This window comes from Arabidopsis thaliana (genome assembly GCF_000001735.4).
Source record: "Arabidopsis thaliana chromosome 1 sequence".
In the NCBI taxonomy this organism is placed as follows: Eukaryota; Viridiplantae; Streptophyta; class Magnoliopsida; order Brassicales; family Brassicaceae; genus Arabidopsis; species Arabidopsis thaliana.
The window spans coordinates 21,565,858-21,586,776 of NC_003070.9; the positions used below are offsets into that span (position 1 = coordinate 21,565,858).

The following is a 20,919-nucleotide window of genomic DNA, read 5'->3' on the forward strand; positions in this document are numbered from 1 at the left end:
CGACTATGACCATGAACCGCGACTATGACCATGAACCGCGACAACACGTTACTTCTTTAGGTCTCAATAACTTTCTTTGTTTATATTCTAGACTGCCACATTGGTTTACTCAAATCTACGGTCTTATACGGATTAACTAGCATTGGAAGAAAATTGGGTCACATTGACATAAGTATAATATAAGGAGGAATTTATAAGACTTTAGTAAAATGGAGGACTTGCTTTTGTAAATTTTAGATACTTGTCTGCACTCTTTCGTTTTCTGCAGATTGCAGAATTTGGGGGTAAATGCTCTGATGCTTCATAGCAACTTTTTATCACAGACTTGAAGAAGCTTTCTTCTTCGCAGTTTCTCTTCTCAGTGAATCCACTATCAACCGTTATGCGCCAATTTTGGAGATTTTCTTCTGGGATCAAACCATCGGCTAGAGATCTTGAAACAGATCATTGAATATACGAAACCTATTGAGCTAATGGAATCTGACTCTGTCGCAGGATCGGCTTCAAGTTCTGATGCAGCTGCGTCTCATTTGGTATGCATTTCTCTTTTATTGGATGATTCTGGTTCTATAGTGTTGTGATTGTTTTGGAAATATAAGAATTTGGGTTTTAGTTCAATATTCAGATGCTGAAGTTGTTGTTTCCTTTGCCAAATGTTGCTTTGCTTCTCTTTGAGGGTTTTCATGAATTAGTGTTTGTTGTGATTGCAGCCAAGTGTGTCTGTCCTTTTAGATGCTCTTGAGCAGTCTGCATCTACACCTAGGATCGCAAATGGTCTTTCACAGAGGCTGTTACGTTCGTTACAGTTCTCAAATGAAAATAAACTTTCTTTTAAGGCGTTGAATGGAGCTTGTCGTGTGCTCAGATTGGCTTGTATTCAAGCTAAAGAAAGTAGGAAGTCCGGGTGTGTTAGCCCTTTAGTAGAAAGTAGTGACTGTGGAGTTATAGTTGATTCACCTCATAAGAAGTCTGATTCGAGTCATACAGAGGATTGTTGGTTTGAGTGCGTGGAATCTTGTGTGGGGATTTTCACTGAGTTTTTCTCGTCCACGAATGATGCCAAAGTATATGTTTTGCGAAGCTCCGTTTGTGTTGATTGTCTTTTTGAGCTGTTTTGGGAAAAAGCCGTTAGAAACAATGTGATGAAACTCATTATTGATCTCATGAAGGTATCTCTTTTAATTTAGTATGTCTATTCTATACTTCTGTTGATCGTTTAGCTTGTTAAGGAGAATGAAATGGATTTATTAATCCAATTTTTCAGATTAGGCCTTTGTGTGAGGAAGACAAAAGCGCAAAATTGCAAGTGTGTTCCAAATATCTAGAAACTTTCACTCAAGTGAAAGAAAGAGAAAATGATTCTGTTGACTTATCTGTTGATCTATTGGCGGGTATGAGGGATTTGATCAAGTCTGATTCGAGGGTATGACTCTATGTTTGTTACCAAGTGCTTGTAATGCCTGTTTGGTGTCAGCTACTGTAGATCATTATCTTTATTTTGTGCTTCCTCTAATTTTTCTCCTCTATTGTTTTGCCAATTCAGTATTACCAAGCCCTATTCCGTGAGGGAGAGTGTTTCTTACACATTGTCTCTCTCTTAAATGGTAATCTCGATGAAGCAAATGGAGAGAAGTTGGTTTTAAATGTCCTTCAAACTCTAACTTCCCTGCTTGCAAATAATGATACGTCAAAGGTGATTCTTCTGTTCTTTTGCTCTTCGCTACAGTAAGGATCACTTCAAAATAACTTCTTCACATATCACCTTTGGATAAGAAAAGAAACATGGGGTACATGGAAGAATTATATTTTTGTAGCATATTTAGCGACATTAAAAATATGTTTCTGTAAACTTTTTGCTTAATTTGGGAAAGACACATGGATGATGGAATAGTGAAAGAAATCTTGGAAGTGAACTTTGATCTCAAATAGTCAATTAGTAGAACGAAAGACACATGAACTTTTTATTGTTTTGGAAGACCTTCTGAGCTACATTGAACCTAAAGGTCTCTTGCACTAGTATAATTACTTTTTTTTCCCACTGCTTCCTTGTGCCCTTCAGTTTGCATTTAAAGCCCTTGCTGGCAAGGGTTATCAGACACTTCAAAGCTTATTGTTGGATTTCTTCCAATGGAAACCTACCCAAAGGCTATTAGACGCATTACTTGATATGCTTGTTGATGGAAAATTTGATGATAAAGGCAGTGCCCTTATCAAGGTGATGTAGTTTTCATAACTTTTTCGTTAATGATTTGTATTTTAATACCTAGTTCACTGGGGCTAACTCTATTGTCCTGTTTCCATGTTTAAATTGTTTTTCTTACTCAGAATGAAGATGTTATCATACTTTACTTAAATGTACTTCAGAAGGTTGGTGCACATTACTTGGATTTGCCTTTTCCCATATTTTGGTTTGGAATATATCCTTACTGTGGACTTATATGATTTGGCAGAGCAGCGAATCTTTGCAGTGTTATGGGCTAAATTTGTTTCAGCAACTCCTTAGGGATTCCATATCGAATCGTGCTTCATGTGTTCGGGCAGGAATGCTTCACCTTCTTCTTGATTGGTTTTCTCTGGAAAATGATGATAGTGTTATCTTGAAAATAACACAGCTAACTCAGACAATTGGTGGTCACAGTATTTCTGGGAAGGATATACGTAAGATCTTTGCTCTTCTTCGGAGTGAAAGAGTGGGCAATCAACAGAGATACCGCTCACTGTTATTGGCTTGTTTGTTGTCAATGCTGAATGAGAAAGGACCAACAGGCTTTTTTGACATGAATGGGGTTGAATCTGTAAGTCTTTGTCCCACTTGAGAAAATTTTCATGCTTACAATAGTTCTATCTTACTGCTACAGCGTTGAGATAAATTGTTTCATCAGTTGTTTAAAGCTTCTTTTGGATGACGTCAGTTTCCAGTGATTAATTTACGCTGCCATAACTGTATTGAACATGCCACAAAATTAAATGGTAAATGTTTAGACATCGTGGGGTTTTTGTAGAGGTGGAAAGCTCTTGAATATTTGTTTTAATAAATGATGGTACTCTATAGGAGATTATTGATGCTAAAGTGTTACACTTTTCTTGGTGAGTAGACAAACTCTGACTATTTCTTGATTCTTACTTCTTACCTTTTTTTTGTAAATCATATTTTCATTTGCAGGGGATTGTAATCAGAACACCTGTTCAGTGGCCTGCAAACAAGGGGTTTTCCTTTTGCTGTTGGCTTAGGGTAGAAAGCTTTCCTGGAGATGGCAAAATGGGTATCTTCAGTTTTATGTCAAAAAATGGAAAGGGTTGCTTTGCTGCTCTTGGGAAGGATGGACTATCTTATGTGGTAAGACAAATTACATCTTTTCTGAGTTTTTTTCCATTATTTAAATTTCGTTCGCCTCTTCTAATACAATTTTCTCTTCTTTTTTTTCAGTCTCTGAATCTGAAACGGCAATGTGTAAATGTGCATACCAATTTGGTCTGTAAAAAATGGCATTTTATTTGTGTATCTCATAGTATTGGTAGAGCATTCTGGGGTGGAAGCCTCTTGAGGTGTTATGTTAATGGGGATCTTGTGTCATCCGAAAGATGCAGGTGATTCCACGTAGATTTTTTTGTACTAATTTGTTTAAGGGTTGTTGTAATATCCATATAAATATCGACAAGTGAGATTGAGTACCGTTTGGTTGATTTCTTTTTCTCTAGTTGCACAGTACTTAATTTCGTTATCTTATGTTTCAGCTATCCCAAAGTTACTGATGTACTTACCAGCTGCTTAATTGGTACAAGAATCACGTTGCCACATATCCAAGATAATGATGGCCTGGAATCGATCCGAGATGTGTTCCCATTTTTTGGTCAGATTGGCCCTGTTTACTTGTTCAATGATTCCTTGTCTTCCGAGCAAGTTCAGGCCATTTATTCGCTAGGACCAAGCTATATGTATGCATTCTTGGAGAATGAGATGACATGTCCCTTTTCTGATAATCCATTTCCTAGTGGCATTCTTGATGGAAAAGATGGGCTTGCATCTAAGGTTTCCTTTGGACTGAATGCACAGGTCATCCACCCTTTTAAACACTTCTTTGCTATCATTTGATGCCGTCTTTACTCAAACATTCTTTTTCCAATTAACCAAAATATATTTTCCTCCTTATAGGCGAGCGATGGTAGGAGATTGTTTAATGTGTCTCGGGTGTCAGATCATCTACAAGAAAGGCTCGCATTTGAGGCCGATATTATGGTTGGTACTCAGCTATGCTCGCGGCGCTTGCTTCAGCAGATAATTTACTGTGTCGGAGGGATATCTGTTTTCTTTCCTTTGATAACACAATCTGATAGATGTGAAAGTGAAACACTGAACGAGGAAACTTCAGCTATGCCTACAAAAGAGCGTATGACAGCAGAAGTTATTGAACTGATTGCTTCTGTCTTGGATGAAAATCCAGCAAATCAGCAACAGATGCATCTTCTCGCTGGATTCCCCATACTAGGATTTTTATTACAGTCTATTCAACCGAAGCAACTCAATCTAGAGACACTTTCGTCTTTGAAACACCTCTTCAACGTTATTTCAAGCTCTGGTACGTGTTGTGAGTGCCTCATACTAATACTTCATTTCTGGTACCATATATTGCGGTTGTGGTTTGTGGTCTGGTACATGAAGAAGAACGTTTTTCTGATTGTGGTGTGTGTTGGAATATTTTTATTTGTTTCATATGGTTGGATCGTAAACTATTTTCTGTAGCTAGTACATTCAGTCGGGTTTCTTGCCTTTAAACGTTTTTCTGATTGTGCTTTGTGTTGGAATATTAAAGTTGTTTGTAGATCACGAGCTGGTTTATGTTAACTTCTTTAAGTTTATATTCTATTTTGTTTTTCACTATCCAGGGTTTGCTGAGCAGCTTGTGGAGGATGCTATATCTAGCATTTTCCTTAATCCTCACATTTGGCTCCATGCGGCCTATAATGTACAGCGTGAACTTTACATGTTTCTCATCCAACAGCTAGATAATGATCCACGACTTCTCGGAAGCCTTTGTCGACTCCCCAGAGTTATTGACATTGTATGGAACTTTTATTGGGAATCTGAAAGATACTGTAAAGGAAGCAAGCCTCTTATGCATCCAACAAGGACTATTGCAGAAAGACCAAGTAGAGATGAAATTCACAAAATTCGTCTCCTTTTGCTGAGCCTAGGTGAAATGAGTCTGAGGCATGTCATCCACTGTAAAAATACAGCTTTTCTGGCTTCTATATTTTATGATGTAATATTTTTGGAAACTTGAACTCAAGTCCTTGTATTCAGTTTTATTCAAAAAATTGTTCCGTTTTTCAGGCAGAATATCTCATCAGGGGACGTAAAAGCTTTGACAGCATTTTTTGAGACATGCCAGGATGTAGCATGTATCGAAGATGTTCTGCATATGGTTATCCGTGCCATTTCTCAAACATCGGTCCTTGTTTCGTTTCTTGAACAAGTCAATCTTATCGGTGGATGTCACATTTTCGTCGATCTTCTCCAGAGGTAAATTTTTGTTATGATACCATCTTTTTCCTGTACATTATGAGTCAAAACACAATCTCACTCACATATCTTCACAATTTCACGTTTGGCAGGGATTACGAGCCTATAAGGTTACTCAGCTTGCAGTTCCTTGGAAGGCTTCTTTATGATGTACCTTCTGAGAGAAAAGGACCTAAGTTTTTCAATCTTGCTGTTGGAAGAACTAAGTCTCTATCACAAGGGCATAAGAAAATTGGTGCTAGAACGCAACCAATTTTTTTGGCCATGTCTGATAGATTGTTCCAGTATCCTCAGACAGATAACTTGCGTGCAACCTTGTTTGACGTTCTTCTTGGTGGGGCCAGCCCCAAACAGGTATCAGCTCAAGGATCTATTTTTATCAAGCATTTGTTTTTCTACTTCTTAACTTTCCAGAGAATATTGTTGGAAGATCATTTGTTTTTTTTTTGTTCTTGTAGGTTTTGCAGAAACACAACCAGGTTGATAAGCACAGAAGCAAACCAAGCAACTCTCACTTTTTCCTTCCACAAATTTTTGTTTTTATTTTCGAATTCCTCTCGGGCTGCAAGGATGGATTAGCACGAATGAAGATCATCAGTGACATACTCGATCTTCTTGATTCAAATCCTATGAATGTTGAAGCTTTGATGGTATAGAGTAGACACCTATGGCTGAAAATTTCAGATATGCAGGTGTTAAATTGGCAATTTAAAATACAAACCTTATGTGTAGGAATTTGGATGGAGTGCGTGGTTAACAGCATCAATGAAACTTGATGTGATAAAAGACTACAGATCTGAATTGCTTAATCATGATGACTTGGCATTAAATGAGCAACATTTTGTCAGGGGTCTCTTTTGTGTTGTTCTCTGCCACTATATTTTATCTGTGAAGGGAGGTTGGCAGCAGCTAGAGGAAACTGTGAATTTCATACTCTTGCAGAGTGAGCATGTAAGTTAATCAAACCTTTTTCTTGCTTATATCTTAAAACAAATTTGTTGCTGTTCTTAGCTTATTCTATTTCATCACAGAATGATGTCCCGTACCGGTCTTTTCTCCGTGATCTCTATGAAGACTTGATTCAGCGTTTGGTGGAACTCTCATCTGAAGATAATATTTTCCTTTCGCACCCATGTCGCGACAATGTGCTGTATCTCTTGCGGCTCGTTGATGAGATGCTTGTCCGTGAATTTGGCAGTAGGCTCCTGGTATGACCCACCTATTTTTCGGTTTTTCAGTTTTATCATGCAGTTGATTGTTGAATCAAATCCATGTTGACACGCTGCAAAATCTTGTGAAACTGCCTTCTTGTCCTACGTGTAGCTTGAGAATTATGGCGTTTTTGGGTGCGATTCTACGTTTTCCTGGATTGTTAACCATGTTGATGCTTAGGTCTTTTGGTGCGTATTAGATTATCTAGAATAATTTCTCGTTCCATTCGTTGATGAATGTACTCACTATCAACAATCAGTCAGGGTGGTGAAGGTATTAGTTAATTTATCGAGTGAAACATCTTGGATTAACTAAATTCACTTGACACTCTCTAAACTTAAATAACTTCATTGTATTTAAGGTCATTGCTAACAAGTGGTTTGATCCAGTCTCTGTTGCTAAGAAAAGCATATGTGTGCTTTCGTTTATATATTGGAGCTTTAATGTCAAATGTATTTTTTTCAGTTTCCAGCAATTAGCACTGATTTTTCAGAGGATTTATTACAACTTGGAAACCGTGAGGACCCCACTTTGGGATTAGATGAGAGTTTCCAACGATTTTTGACTGAAGAAATCTCTAGGTATGCTGTTTATAAATTTCATGTTACTGCATCCTTAGTTTAGTGCCATTTACAATTTTGTTTTAAAGTTCTTATAAAAAATAAGTATATGGAGATGATTATCGGTATAAAATAAAAATTGTAACAAGATATGCATTCATCTCCTTTATGGATAACTTTGTATCCATTGAAACCAATAATAGAATACCTGTTATGGGTAGCATAACTTTTGGCCCATGATATTGTTGTAGAGAAACATAACTGGCCTTCCAATAAAGAAAATGACTGGTGAATTTGGGTAAAAATGTGGCTAGTGATTTCTATGTGAAAGAAAGCCTTTACTTGGTTTCTTTCGTCACTGCTCTTTGTAGTTTTCATTTATTTTAAAATATATGCGAGGCTGCTTTTACAGATATTGTACAACATCTATGGCTGATCCATAATACTTTCTACTCAATATTCTTGCTTGCGAGTTCTGGTGATGATGTTATTTTCATCATTTCATTTTTCAGAAACACAGAATGTCAGCAGTCTTGCACCACGGTAACTGAACTTATGACCAATGAAAGATGGTGGAATTTGTATGACAATCTGTGGAAGATAATATGTGATATTAATGGAAGGGGTCCGGTAAAGATGTCTCCCAAATCGTTAGCTACTGGTCCCTCTATTGGCCAAAGAGCAAGAGGTTTAGTAGAATCATTGAATGTTCCAGCTGCTGAAATGGCCGCAGTTGTTGTGTCAGGAGGAATTGGCAGTGCATTGAGTGGAAAAATGAACAAAAACGTTGATAAAGCAATGCTCCTAAGGGGGGAGAAATGCCCACGAATCGTGTTTAGGCTTGTCACCCTTTATCTGTGCATGTCTTCACTGGAAAAAGCCACTAGATGTGTACAGCAGGTGACCTCACTCTTGCCTTCCTTCTTAGCTGCTGATGATGAACAAAGCAAGAGCAGACTGCATCTCTTTATTGGGTGTTTGCTTTATGTGAGATCCCAGTATGGAAAGCTAGACGACGGTGCTCGTTTTCATGTCATATCGCACCTGATACGTGAAACTGTAAGTTGCGGAAAATCCATCCTTGCCACCAGTGGTATGAATAAAGATGACAGCTCTGATTCTGGTGGAATCTTCAAAGAAATGGGCTCTATCCAGAATCTTATACACAAAGACCGTGTGCTTGCTGCGGTCACTGATGAAACAACATACATGAAAACATTGATATCTGATCGTACTCGTCAAGTACAAGCCCTTGGTGAAAGGAATAATGAAACATTATCTATAGAATGCAACAGCAAGAAAGCTTTTGATGGTGAGCTGCAAAACGTTTTAAAAACTGTTGTTACATGGGATGAAAATAGACGAGTTTCAGTGCAATTAAGCCATGAAGAGCAACAACAAAATGTTACTGAGAAATGGATTCACATGCTGCGATCTTTGATGGATGAGAGGGGTCCTTGGTCTGCAACTCCTTTTCCTAATAACATTTTAAACCGCTGGAAACTTGACAGGACAGAAGATTCTTGGAGGCGTAGACCAAAGTTGAGACGAAATTATCATTTTGACGAAAGGCTGTGTCATCCACCTTCTACTTCCACTGCCACTGAAAATGAGACTTCAAACGTTATTAATGAAAGCAAGTCTGGTGTGATACATATACCTGAACAGATGAAGAAATTTTTACTTAAAGGCATTCGCAGGATAACCGATGAGGGTGGCTCAGATTCCTGTGAGAATGACAGTAGTCAAGCCGAGCAAAGTTTCATGGATACTTCTGCAGATATCCAGTTCTCTGAGCTTGTGAGAACCAGCAGTGGTCTCAAGGATGTCGTACAGGATAAAGTAGATGCATCTTCTCTAGAAGTTGGTACCAGCGAGGTACATATTTCACAAATTTTGAAGGAGTAGCCAATATAGTGGTTACGTATAACATGCTTTCGCGTTATTTCTCAGGTTTTGACATCAGTTCCTTGTGTTCTCGTAACTCCGAAGAGGAAACTGGCTGGTTGGTTGGCAGTTATGAAAAATGTTTTACATTTTTCTGGGGAGTTTTTGGTGGAAGGAACTGGTGGATCAGCTGTCTTCAAGAACTTTAGCACTTCAAAGGGTAGTGATGTAACAAAGGCTGAAAATAAACAGAACCTTGTAAAATGGTCTTCGCCTTATGATAGTGAGACGTTTCTAGATTTGGAATCAGGAAACAAAAATAAGAAACCCTTAAAAAAGGTTAAGCGCCACAGAAGATGGAAAATAGGGAAGGTAATAAACATCAAACTGATTGAAAAAATTTCATATATCATTTTAGCATATTTGATAATGTTTCATGGACGTGCTGTTGATAGGTGAAAAGTGTTCATTGGACGCGGTATTTGCTTCAGTATACAGCTCTTGAGATTTTCTTCCAGGAATCTGTACCCCCAGTCTTTCTCAATTTTGCATCTCAAAAGAATGCAAAGGAGGTCGGGATGTTAATAGTTTCTACCAGGAATGAATTCCTGTTTCCAAAGAATGTTCCTAGGGACAGGACTGCAATGATTTCGTTTGTTGACAGAAGAATAGCTATGGAGATGGCAGAAACAGCCAGAGACAGATGGAGAAGGAGAGAGATTACAAATTTTGAATACTTGATGATTCTCAACACCCTTGCAGGCAGATCTTACAATGATTTGACTCAGTATCCTGTTTTCCCTTGGGTGGTGGCTGACTACTCATCAGAGACTCTTGATTTTAGCAAAGCATCTACCTTTCGTGATCTTTCTAAACCGGTTGGAGCTTTAGATACAAGAAGGTTTGAGGTTAGTATAAAGCGATGGCTATATTTCCATTCTGAGATTAGTTCATTAATGTAATGTTATATGATATATGTTTTTTACAGATTTTTGAGGACAGATATCACAGCTTCTCTGATCCTGATATACCTAGGTACATTTGCAGGCAAATTTTCTGTACTGAAGAAATACTTTTCCCTTTGCACCTTAGTAATTTTTGTTTAAAACTTGATGCAGTTTCTATTACGGGTCCCACTATTCAAGTATGGGAAGTGTGTTGTATTACCTTTTGAGGTTAGAGCCGTTTACATCCCTTCATCGTAGTCTGCAGGTATTTGTTTTCAACTTTGACCAATAGCAGATTTGTGGAGTATTGTAGGCAATAATTATGTTTTGAAATAGATTATGAAAAATGGTGAATACAAACATATTCACTGAATAGTTACTTATGTGGCCAGGGTGGTAAATTTGATCACGCAGATCGTCTTTTCCAAAGTGTTGAGGGGTCCTTTCGAAATTGCCTGTCCAATACAAGCGATGTAAAAGAATTGATCCCTGAGTTCTTCTACATGCCTGAATTTCTGGTTAATTCTAACTCGTACCATCTTGGAGTAAAACAAGATGGTGAACCTCTTGGTGAAGTTTGTCTACCTCCATGGGCTAAGGTATGCTTCTCACATTTATAATTTACAGGGTTGTTTCAGTTGAGCGCTGTATTAGTTTGGAGTTTTGTGCGAAAACTGGATATGTGATTCCTAAGAGTAATTTATGTACTTGTGTTTGGCTACCCAATCTTGTAATATGCCAAACATGTTCATGAGGTGTCTTTAGTCCTTTATAAAGGAGACCACCTATAGGATATAGGATTATATATATGAGATTAGCGAGGTGCAGTAACTAATTAAAGTTAAAATTTTATTTTGGTGGTGTTTTGGCGCTAAGTAATTATAGTGACGGGTTTGGATCCAGGCATCCTGAATGTACTTGCATTCTTATGTTGTTTTATCTCCATGAGAACGTAATTACGAATTATATATGCAGGGTTCTCCAGAGATGTTCATTGCTCGTAATAGAGAAGCCCTAGAGAGCGAGTATGTTAGTTCACATCTCCATGATTGGATTGACTTGATATTTGGACACAAACAGCGTGGCAAACCAGCTGTGGAGGTACTCCTTATTAATTTTCGTAAACTACCTGTCTTGCGACCTACTGGAGATATTTCATATTTCATAAGCTTCTCTCTTTTTTGTTTACATGGTATTAGAGCTCCCGAGTTGTTTTGTATTAAAAAAAAAAACTTGAATTGCAGGCTGCAAATATCTTTTATTACCTTACATATGAAGGTGCTGTCGACGTAGAAAACATGGAAGATCAACTGCAAATATCAGCAATTGAAGATCAGATCGCTAATTTTGGTCAAACTCCAATCCAAATATTCCGGAAGAAACATCCGAGAAGGGGGCCACCTATTCCAATTGCACATCCGTTGTACTTTGCGCCTGCTTCCATTAATTTGTCTTCTATTCTTCCCGCTACAACTCATTCCCCATCAGCAGTTCTATATGTTGGTGTAGTGGATTCAAATATAGTACTCGTAAACCAGGGTCTAACTTTGTCAGTCAAAATTTGGTTGACAACTCAACTACATTCTGGCGGAAATTTTACATTTTCTAGCGCTCAGGTATGTTCAGTATCATCTTCTTGGATTCTTCAGTTCGATATTCTATTATCCGACTTCAGTGAAGGCCTCTGTCACTGCAGGATCCATTCTTTGGAGTTGGTTCGGATGTTCTTTCTCCCCGTAACATTGGAAGTCCCCTAGCAGACAACGTTGAACTTGGATCACAGTGCTTTGCTGCAATGCAAATGCCACTGGAAAACTTTCTGGTTTCATGTGGGAACTGGGAGAACAGTTTTCATGTCATATCCTTGACTGATGGTCGGGTAGTCCAAAGCATCCGACATCATAAAGATGTTGTAAGCTGTGTTGCAGGTATGCTCTTTGTTTTCTGCTTCAGTTGCCTGGTTGAAGATGATGTTGCTTTCTTAGACGAGCATCAATTGTATGATTCTAGAAAAACATCTGGAAAATATTAGATTACTAGGATAGGTATTCGTCAATGTTTGAGTAAATATTCCAATCTGGAGCCTAGGTGTTTACATTTGTTTATTTAGGCTTCTCTTTAACCTGGTCTACGTATTTCATGGTTTTCTAATTCCCCAAGCTACTGATGCATTACTGAATATATCGTTGATGCTGCAGTGACTGCTGATTCGACTATCCTGGCAACTGGTAGCTATGATACGACTGTGATGGTGTGGGACATTCTCCGCATGAGAACACCTGAAAAGAGGGTTAGAAATACCCACGCAGAAGTTCTGCGGAAAGATATCGTCATAGCCGATGCTCCTTCTCATATTCTTTGTGGCCATGATGATATAATAACCTGTCTATATGTCAGCACTGATCTTGATATAGTCATCAGTGGGTCAAAAGATGGAACCTGTGTATTCCACACATTGCGGGAAGGGAGATACATAAGATCTTTAAAACATCCTTCGGGCAGTGCAGTCTCAAAGCTTGCTGCATCGCACCATGGACGGATTGTTCTATACGGTGATGATGATCTTAGTCTGCACCTCTACTCCATAAACGGAAAACATCTGGCCAGCTCAGAGTCAAATGGACGAATCAACTGTCTTGAACTTAGTAAGTGTGGAGAGTTCTTGGTCAGTGCCGGTGACCAAGGACAAATAATTGTGCGGTCTATGAACACCCTTGAAGTAGTAAAACGGTATAACGGCGCAGGGAAAATAATCACCTCTCTGACAGTAACTCAGGAAGAGTGTTTCTTAGCAGGGACAAAAGATGGAGCCCTTCTTGTTTATTCGATCGAGAATCCTCAACATCGGAAACCGAGCCCAATCTGGAGCATAAAATCCTGATTAAATATCTTCTGTATGTATATTTGTGTCCGGTTAATCCATTGGTTTAGCAATGGTGTTCGCGACTTGTGGCTAATCTTTTGTGTTCTGCAGAGGAGACTTACACTTTTCACTGCCTTGTAAATGTGCAATATATCTCATCTTAAGCAGTTAAGATGCATAGACAATAGAGAGGTGTTAATTGATGTAACATTACCATAGCCAATAGTGATGCGTTTAAAGAGGTAATAAGATTTGTATACATTACTCGAGGATTAATTTATGTATACCTCTTTCCCATTGCTTATTGCCCAGTCTCTGACCAAAAATATCCGAATATCCCAACTGTACTTCCTGGAACTCGATTTGAACCTAATTTTACTTAGGTACTCTTTCTATTCGTTATCTGCTGGCTTTTGTTCCGGGGGTTTTCGGAACTTACCGGCCTTGGCCTTTGTGTATATTGGTCTTATAATCTCAATAAAATTACTAGATGGTAAGAAAAAAACTATGGTACACATACTGAAAGTTTTACACCGGTATTGTAACGGATTTTAACCTGATAAACGAAAGCATAGAAGCGATGTTAAGTTAAAAAACATGAAACTAATAAAAATTTGGGAAATCCTTTAAAGATAGACCAAAGTAATTTTCGTTGGAATTTTTAAGAAATGCCTCTTTTTAAATATCTCTTTTCAAAAATGTCTATTTTCAAAAAATTCTCCTCCGTGTAACTTAAAAAAAAAAAGTTTCTTAAAATCGAGATCTATCCAAATATGGGTGTAAACTTTTAAGAGTATACAAAACTACCTTTATACTTGTGTAGAATCTTTTTTTTTTCTCATAAGTGTTGGCTATTATTTAAACCAAAGATTGTAAAGGTTACAAGAGTGGAAACTCAACTTTCAGACTGCAGACAAAAACAAAATAAAGATAAAAGCCCAACTAAAAGAAAGCCCAGTTGAAATAAGAAACCCTTTTAGGAAGTAATTGATGTAGTCCAACGCAAAACCACATGTAAGTTATCAAGCGAGGTTGAAGCACGTGGGCAGAAGAAACATTTGTTATCACGGCCACCGCCGATTTGGTTAGTCATCGCAGGGAACTCCAAAACTACCAGGAACCACCAAGACTTCAAGCTTGTCCGATGGAGCAACACCAAATTCAGAGAATCCCATCAATCTTCTTCATCTTCGAATTCGCAAAGGAAAATCTCCCCTGGGTAGTCATATCATGATCTTCAAACGACATCAGCGTAGAACTTAAGCCAATGGAACTTCCATGAACACCTAAAAGTAAAATAAAAACACTCGTTTCCAAAAACCAATATGACAATTGACTCAATTGCATAAAACCCAACTCAAAGGCACTAGAGAAAACCCCAATCCACAACTCTAATTTGTTCTTATATAATTGAAATCGATAAGCTTGAAAAACAAATTGAGCCCTTTAAACAAAGGAGGTTCAAGGAATTGAGCCCTCTAAGAGTTAGAACACAAAGGAGCAAAATCAAACTGGATCTATAGAAAACGAGAACATAAAACAAAACCGGAAAAGAAATCCGGCCAAAAGCTAGCCTAAACCGCCGGAGAGGGACGACGGAGAAGCTAGACAAGAGCCAACCACCGTTGGTAGAGGAACCAACCGATGGAGGACGGCGACACCGGACAATTCTGCTAAAGGAGCCAGAAGATTCCGGGAAAGTAACCGACAAACCACATCACAAGAGGCATATGGATGTCGGGCTGAAGCCGGTTGACAAACCGGACGGCCTTGACGAAGAAATCCGGACGACATAGCAATGATCGGAAATCATCTCTCCCTCTCTGAAAAATATCAAGGTGAGAAGAGAGAGAGAGCAACAAAAACCCAATTGACTTGTAGAATCTTGTAAATATAAATACTTAAAATCATTCAACATAACTTCTAATCACATGTTATTCAATCAGTAATTAATTAAAGTTTTACCAAATCCTATGTTATTCAAAAGTTTGCTATAATCTTGTGATTTGGTTTAAAAACGGATTTCTGGTGACTTTAGACATAATTTTAGTTAAAAAAACATAGATCCATAAATCTAATCCTCAACTATGAAACTTTGAGAGATTTCAATCAAAATTTAAAATATAACGTTACCCACATCACTTGCATAAACCTTCGTTCTATTGAAATCTTAAGATAATGGCAAATTCTTCACCATTGTCAGATTCGTTCTCTAATCTTCCATAATATATTAGTGAATTCAAAACTTTTATATCTTCTCTAATAGACCAGTAGAACAAGAACGTTTTTCACTATCTGTTGACATCATTCAATCTCTTTCCAATGATGACGCATCTTGGTCCATGTGGTTTGCTAATTCCACTGGGCATAAATTTCTCATACCCTGGCTTCTTGTTTCTAAAATCCCTAGGTTGCTTGTGATTTTTTGAAACAAGTAACTAAAAAGTAGTTTCGTTCTCTTGCTCGAAAAAAGATTAAGCGATTAGTCTCTCCCCGTAAATCGAATCTTGTCGAGTCATTGTTACCTTTCTACCTCCTTAGTGGGGCGTTTCTCTTCCCAATATTCTCTCCTATATAGAGTGGATTGGATTTTCAAGGTTTGTCGGCATTGCAAGGATATTCCTCCCGGCCTATGCTCTTTGCTGCCTTTGTTGTAGTGGTTGTAACCTCTAGAGTTGCTTTGGATACGATCTTTCAAGATTCTTTTGAAATCGTTGTCTTGCGATTTCTTATGATTTCCCGGTATGATTTGTATTGTTTATCTATCTCTCTTTTAACCATCGTTTGGTGGTCTTTTGGGCATTGTTGCCATGCTTTCGTTTAATTACCCTTATGTTGGTTGTTTTTTCATTTCTTTGGATGTAATCCCTTCTCTGATAGAGTTTAAGGCTTAATTCTAATGACATTATCAGTTGGTCATAAAAAAAGAAGTGTTTGAGCTGAAATAGTTTTAGAATGAATAACCTATTGGAAAGTGATTGTTTGTATCGTGTGAATGAAGACAAAAAAAAAAACTAGAAAATATCATATAATGATTTGTAAGGTCGATTAATAAATATTTAAAGCCTTAAGATAAAATGAACCTGTCGTAAGACAATGATGTGCCAATAAACCGAAAAAGAACGTGGGATTCATAAATAGTGGCAGTCAGAACATTACAAACTTATGAACATTAACATATCGATAATTTAATGATAAGAAACAGCACACATAAAGTATTTTACGAATATCTTAAATTTTAGTTATTACATAGTAAACCAAAAAATCCCTCGCACAAGTCTGGAGGAGGCATGTAGTAGTATTCCACATGAGCAAATTTGTTCTGGTTGCAAAGCTTTTTGCAAGCATTCTCACATAACGGAAGAGTTGCTTTTTTAAACACTTTCATGCATTGATTCGGGACACAATGCTTAACACATACTTCTATCGTACTCGCATATGTTGAAACCATCATTATAAATAAAGCTACAATCATCAAAACACTGTATATCTTTTTTATTGTTTGAGTCGCCATTATTTGAAGAGATGAATTTATGAGTGTTCAAGCTTATTCAAATTTTGTTTGTGTTATATAGCAAAAAAAAAAATTAACAGGATGATTAATGTTGAGTTGGCTTTCTGTATATTTTTACTTTATATAGCAAAATTAGTTTTATCTTTTTAAAATTATTTATTTATGAAGTTTATTTTTTTTTTCTGGTTTGTAACCAAACGGTTATTTTTGGTGCATTTTTCTTTAGAAAGTTAGTTTTTTTTTGTTTATGTATTGGCTGTCCTAGCAATCTATCTTTTCAAATTCTTGTTGTCAAGAAACCTACCTAATTCGGTGTAAAGTTGTAGATTATAAGTTCTTTACCGTAAATACATGTTGTTGGAAGAACATCTTAGTACCCTAAATGCACCAAACCTTCTTCAAGCATCCTTTATATGAAACAAGAACTTAGGGAATTTAATGAATTTTTGAATGAGGGATGGAACTGCAAAAAATAATAAGATCATCAATATATACAAGAACATGAAGTCAGAGATCACCATCAGTATATTTAAAGGAGTACTCAGATAGAGATTGTGTAAACTTTTATTCCTTAAGCGCATTATAAAGCTTCACCATCCAACAACGAGGAGTCTGTCAAAGACGAAAAGGTGATTTATGGAGACAGCTTACTTGGGAACTTGTCATTGATACGAAAACCCAGAGAAAATACAAATATTTTAGCTCCTCGAACCGTACACAAATTATTTGATTATTTTATTTACTGTTTAAACTATCAAATTTGAAATTAAAAAAAAAAACTACGGAGAGAGGAGAAATTAATGAGAAGAGCTGTGTTGTTGTCCGTTGGATAAAGGTTGATAAGTTTCGCTTTAATGTTTTCATGGTCACCTTTTGACTTCACATATTGGTGGCGAAGAGACTCGATGATTTCTACAATAGAACAAGAAGCTAATTCAATACTACTTTCAATCGAATACTTTCTAAAAAGCTAATACAATAATACTTTTTAAACAAAGGAGAAAACAAAATTTAGATAACTTGATATTGCCCTCCCCTTAACAATCATTATAATCTCGCTATTAATAAATGTTTTAAAGAGAAAAGATAAAACCTCATAAATTAATGGTTGGCAAGAGAACCGATTGGATTAGTTTTAACAAGAGATTAGAAAAAACAGTTAAAAAGAAAATTCTCTCAATGATATGGAAAGATGATGAGGACAATGTTGGATTTATGAATTTTTATCACTCAGGTAATAGCGAACCAAATATCTCGAAGATCATGACCGAAGAGAAAGGATAGTTCAGAGTTCAAAAGCCCAACAAGGCTTTTTACCAATTGAAGTTGCATGTTTTTCTCCAAAATTTTGTTCCGAGAAGCGTTGTTGTGGTTCATCCGTCTTAAGCCAGACTTGACCAACAAATTCAGTGAGCTATCCGCAATTTCTCTCAAGCAGTACTATCCATATGGATAAACTCATAAAAGTACCTTCGATGAAGATCTTTTAAACAAGACACAAAACCAATTTTAGATAACTCGATATTGTCCTCTCTTTAACAATCAATATAATCCCGATAATAATAAATGTTCGAAACAGAAAAAAAATATAGTTATAAATTAATGCTTGGAAAGAGAACCGATTGGATTAGTTTTAGCAAGAGATTAAAAAATAGTTAAAAGAAAATTCTCTCAATGATATTGAAAGATGATGAAGACAATATTGTATTTACGAAAATTGTATTAGTCACGTGATTATAATTTCTCACAATTTTAACATGTCAATTTGATTAGTATAAATAAAATATTATAAAATTACATGAAATTATTATATTGATTAAAACTACATACTTATGTGATATATAACAAGTTTTCACATAGGAGAAACACATATATTATTTTTAAAATTTTCCCAAGTTTTAGTTATTTTGGTTTTTTACATAGCCACCACCATAACCCATCGCAGTAACTTCGAGGCACAATCGATTTCTCATGAGAAAACTTGTTTTCATTGCAGAGTTTTTTGCATGCATTTTCACACAAAGGTAGAGTTGCCTTTTCAGAAACTTTCATGCATTGATTTGGGACACAATGTTTAACACACACTTCCAGTGTACTCGCATATGTTGAAACCATCATCGTAAATAAAACTACTATCATCAAAACTCTGCATATCTTTTTCATTGTTTCAGGCGCTAGTATTTGAAAATCGAGATGAGTTTGCGAGTGTTCAAACAAATTTAAATTTATTTTGTGTTATATAGAGAACAAATTTATAACAGAAAGATTAATGTTGATCAGTTGGCTTTCTGTAGCTTTTTTTCTTTATATAGCAAAAGTAGTTTTCTCCACTTAAAATTATTTATTTTAAGGCATGACCGTTTGCTTTCTTTTTTTGGTTAAGAAGTTAGTTTTTTTTTTAATGTTATTGGTTGTCTAAACAATCTATTGTTAACAATTCTTGTTGTTAGTTTTTTTTAATGTTATTGGTTGTCTAAATAATCTATTGTTACAAATTCTTGTTGTCGAGAAACCTATCTTATCCGGTTTAAAAGTTTTCTTATAAATCAAGATCATCAACTTGACAAATCTTTATAGTCAAGAAACCTACAAATGAGTAAACCTTGTTATAAAAGTATAATGTTTTTTTTTAATTAGGAATAAGTAATTAACTAAGAAGTATACAAATGTTACCAAACTTGATTTCTAAGTGATTACTCAATATATTATATGATATCTTTTTCAGTAATTACATATGAGTACACTTGATTATAAAAGTATACATTACCGAACTTCTTATTTAGAAAGTAAGGGGGAATGCTTATACCACCAGACTAAGAAGAGTTTAGAAAAGAAAAAATATTATATATATATATAAGACAATAAATCCATGTTTGGCCCGTTTGGCTTCATTTCCGGCTCTTATTAAGAGCAAATGTTGGAATCGAATCCTGAACTTAACGTTTGAATCCCACCCGAAGATTGCCACATGGATTACAAGTCAACCAAACATAAGTCACAAGACGATGTAAAGCGAACCAAATATCTCGAAGATCATGGCCGAAGAGAAAGGATAGTTCGGAGTTCAAAAGCACAACAAGGCTTTTCGACTATTGAAGTTGCATGTATTTCTCCGAAATTTTGTCCGGAGAAGCGCTGTTGTGGTTCTTCCATCTTAAGCCAAGCTTGACCAACAAATTCAGTGAGCTATCCGCAATTTCTCTCAAGCAGTACTATCCATATGGATAAACTCATAAAATTACTTTCGATGAAGATCTTTTAAACAAGACACAAAATAAATTTTAGATAACTCGATATTGTTCTCTCTTTAACAATCAATATAATCCCGATAATAATAAATGTTCCAAACAGAAAATAAATATAGTTATAAATTAATGCTCGGAAAGAGAACCGATTGGATTAGTTTTAGCAAGAGATTAAAAAATAGTTAAAAGAAAATTCGCTCAATGATATTGAAAGGTGATGAAGACAATATTGTATTTACGAAAGTTGTATTAGTCACGTCATTATAATTTCTCACAATTTTAACATGTCAATTTGATTAGTATAAATAAAATATTATAAAATTACATGAAATTATTATATTGATTAAAACTACATACTTATGTGATATATAACAAGTTTTCACATAGGAGAAACACATATATTATTTTTAAAAATTTCCCAAGTTTTAGTTATTTTGGTTTTTTACATAGCCACCACCATAACCCATCGCAGTAACTTCGAGGCACGATCGATTTCTCATGAGAAAACTTGTTTTCATTGCAGAGTTTTTTGCATGCATTTTCACACAAAGGAAGAGTTGCCTTTTCAGAAACTTTCATGCATTGATTTGGGACACAATGTTTAACACACACTTCCAGTGTACTCGCATATGTTGAAACCATCATCATAAATAAAACTACTATCATCAAAACACTGCATATCTTTTTCATTGTTTGAGGCGCCATTATTTGAAAATCGAGATGAGTTTGCGAGTGTTCAAACAAATTTAAGTTTATTTTGTGTTATATAGAAAACAAATTTATAACAAAAAGATTAATGTTGATCAGTTGGCTTTCTGTATCTTTTTTTCTTTATATAGCAAAAGTAGTTTTCTCCACTTAAAATTATTTATTTTAAGGCATGTCCGTTTGCTTTCTTTTTCAGGTTAAGAAGTTAGTTTTTTTTTATGTTATTGGTTGTCCAAAATTAAGCATACAGTTTGGACTTCTCTAAAAACTGACTATAATTAAATTGACATGAACAGTCCATAGTTGTAAGACCCAAATGACAACCCTAACTGTTAGCGTCCAAACAATATATAAATCGTCTTTCATTTCTTGTTATAACTTCTTTTTTTGGTTGTTTCGGCCATTCAACAATAACTAATTTTTATCATTCCGCATCTAAATGTCATTTTGCTTTCTTTATTT

At 36.1% G+C, this 20,919-nt stretch overlaps 5 protein-coding genes and 1 long non-coding RNA gene across 9 annotated transcripts; 2 read left to right on the forward strand and 4 right to left on the reverse strand.

Annotated features, from left to right (window-relative positions):
• The first annotated feature begins 199 nt into the window (after positions 1-199).
• AT1G58230 (binding protein) lies at positions 200-13,302 on the forward strand. 3 transcript variants are annotated; one of them, NM_001333825.1, is made up of 28 exons: positions 200-533; positions 711-1,169; positions 1,265-1,423; positions 1,544-1,693; positions 2,060-2,215; positions 2,326-2,367; positions 2,451-2,795; positions 3,164-3,337; positions 3,428-3,588; positions 3,736-4,054; positions 4,154-4,577; positions 4,885-5,209; positions 5,333-5,521; positions 5,614-5,875; positions 5,980-6,171; positions 6,254-6,472; positions 6,553-6,729; positions 7,199-7,314; positions 7,806-9,171; positions 9,247-9,552; positions 9,636-10,088; positions 10,169-10,215; positions 10,299-10,392; positions 10,520-10,726; positions 11,103-11,228; positions 11,372-11,743; positions 11,824-12,055; positions 12,326-13,302. In NM_001333825.1, the coding sequence occupies exons 1-28, from the start codon at positions 474-476 to the stop codon at positions 13,006-13,008; spliced, it is 7,815 nt and encodes a 2,604-aa protein (NP_001322631.1). In that variant the 5' UTR covers positions 200-473; the 3' UTR covers positions 13,009-13,302. The 3 variants fall into 3 exon arrangements, with proteins under 3 accessions (NP_001322631.1, NP_001322632.1, NP_564728.3); NM_104604.4 differs by having other exon boundaries at positions 291-533; positions 4,885-5,213; positions 5,337-5,521; positions 12,326-13,266; NM_001333826.1 differs by lacking the exons at positions 711-1,169; positions 1,265-1,423 and having other exon boundaries at positions 289-533; positions 12,326-13,266.
• A 462-nt stretch (positions 13,303-13,764) lies between these two features.
• On the reverse strand, positions 13,765-15,308 carry AT1G58235 (uncharacterized protein). 2 transcript variants are annotated; one of them, NM_001333827.1, is made up of 2 exons: positions 15,128-15,308; positions 13,828-14,813 (listed from the first exon to the last, which is right to left on the reverse strand). In NM_001333827.1, exon 2 carries the CDS (start codon positions 14,782-14,784, stop codon positions 14,560-14,562), a length of 225 nt encoding a protein of 74 aa, NP_001321804.1. In that variant the 5' UTR covers positions 14,785-14,813; positions 15,128-15,308; the 3' UTR covers positions 13,828-14,559. The 2 variants fall into 2 exon arrangements, with proteins under 2 accessions (NP_683439.1, NP_001321804.1); NM_148598.3 differs by lacking the exon at positions 15,128-15,308 and having other exon boundaries at positions 13,765-14,909.
• Positions 15,309-15,336: 28 nt separating this feature from the next.
• On the forward strand, positions 15,337-15,819 carry AT1G08207. Its single transcript, NR_139389.1, has one exon. It is a non-coding gene; the product is annotated as an other RNA (long non-coding RNA).
• Positions 15,820-16,106: 287 nt separating this feature from the next.
• Positions 16,107-16,513, reverse strand: AT1G58242 (Plant thionin family protein). The gene has a single exon (NM_202319.1). It carries the CDS (start codon positions 16,502-16,504, stop codon positions 16,229-16,231), a length of 276 nt encoding a protein of 91 aa, NP_974048.1. The 5' UTR covers positions 16,505-16,513; the 3' UTR covers positions 16,107-16,228.
• A 1,881-nt stretch (positions 16,514-18,394) lies between these two features.
• Positions 18,395-18,667, reverse strand: AT1G58245 (Plant thionin family protein; the record flags this gene model as incomplete). Its single annotated transcript, NM_001084271.2, has 1 exon — positions 18,395-18,667. The coding sequence occupies one exon, from the start codon at positions 18,665-18,667 to the stop codon at positions 18,407-18,409; it is 261 nt and encodes an 86-aa protein (NP_001077740.1). The 3' UTR covers positions 18,395-18,406.
• Positions 18,668-20,178: 1,511 nt separating this feature from the next.
• Positions 20,179-20,454, reverse strand: AT1G58248 (Plant thionin family protein; the record flags this gene model as incomplete). Its single annotated transcript, NM_001084272.1, has 1 exon — positions 20,179-20,454. The coding sequence occupies one exon, from the start codon at positions 20,452-20,454 to the stop codon at positions 20,179-20,181; it is 276 nt and encodes a 91-aa protein (NP_001077741.1).
• Between the last annotated feature and the right edge of the window lie 465 nt (positions 20,455-20,919).

What these genes read in the sequence shown, in the direction of transcription:
- AT1G58230 (NM_001333825.1), top strand. Translation starts at nt 474, where the DNA reads ATGGAATCTGACTCTGTCGCAGGATCGGCTTCAAGTTCTGATGCAGCT. An exon ending in TACTCTTGCAGAGTGAGCAT is followed by an intron (nt 6,473 to 6,552) that starts GTAAGTTAATCA and finishes ATTTCATCACAG; the next exon opens with AATGATGTCCCGTACCGGTC. An exon ending in GTGGCAAACCAGCTGTGGAG is followed by an intron (nt 11,229 to 11,371) that starts GTACTCCTTATT and finishes CTTGAATTGCAG; the next exon opens with GCTGCAAATATCTTTTATTA.
- AT1G58235 (NM_148598.3), bottom strand. Translation starts at nt 14,784, where the DNA reads ATGTCGTCCGGATTTCTTCGTCAAGGCCGTCCGGTTTGTCAACCGGCT.
- AT1G58242 (NM_202319.1), bottom strand. Translation starts at nt 16,504, where the DNA reads ATGGCGACTCAAACAATAAAAAAGATATACAGTGTTTTGATGATTGTA.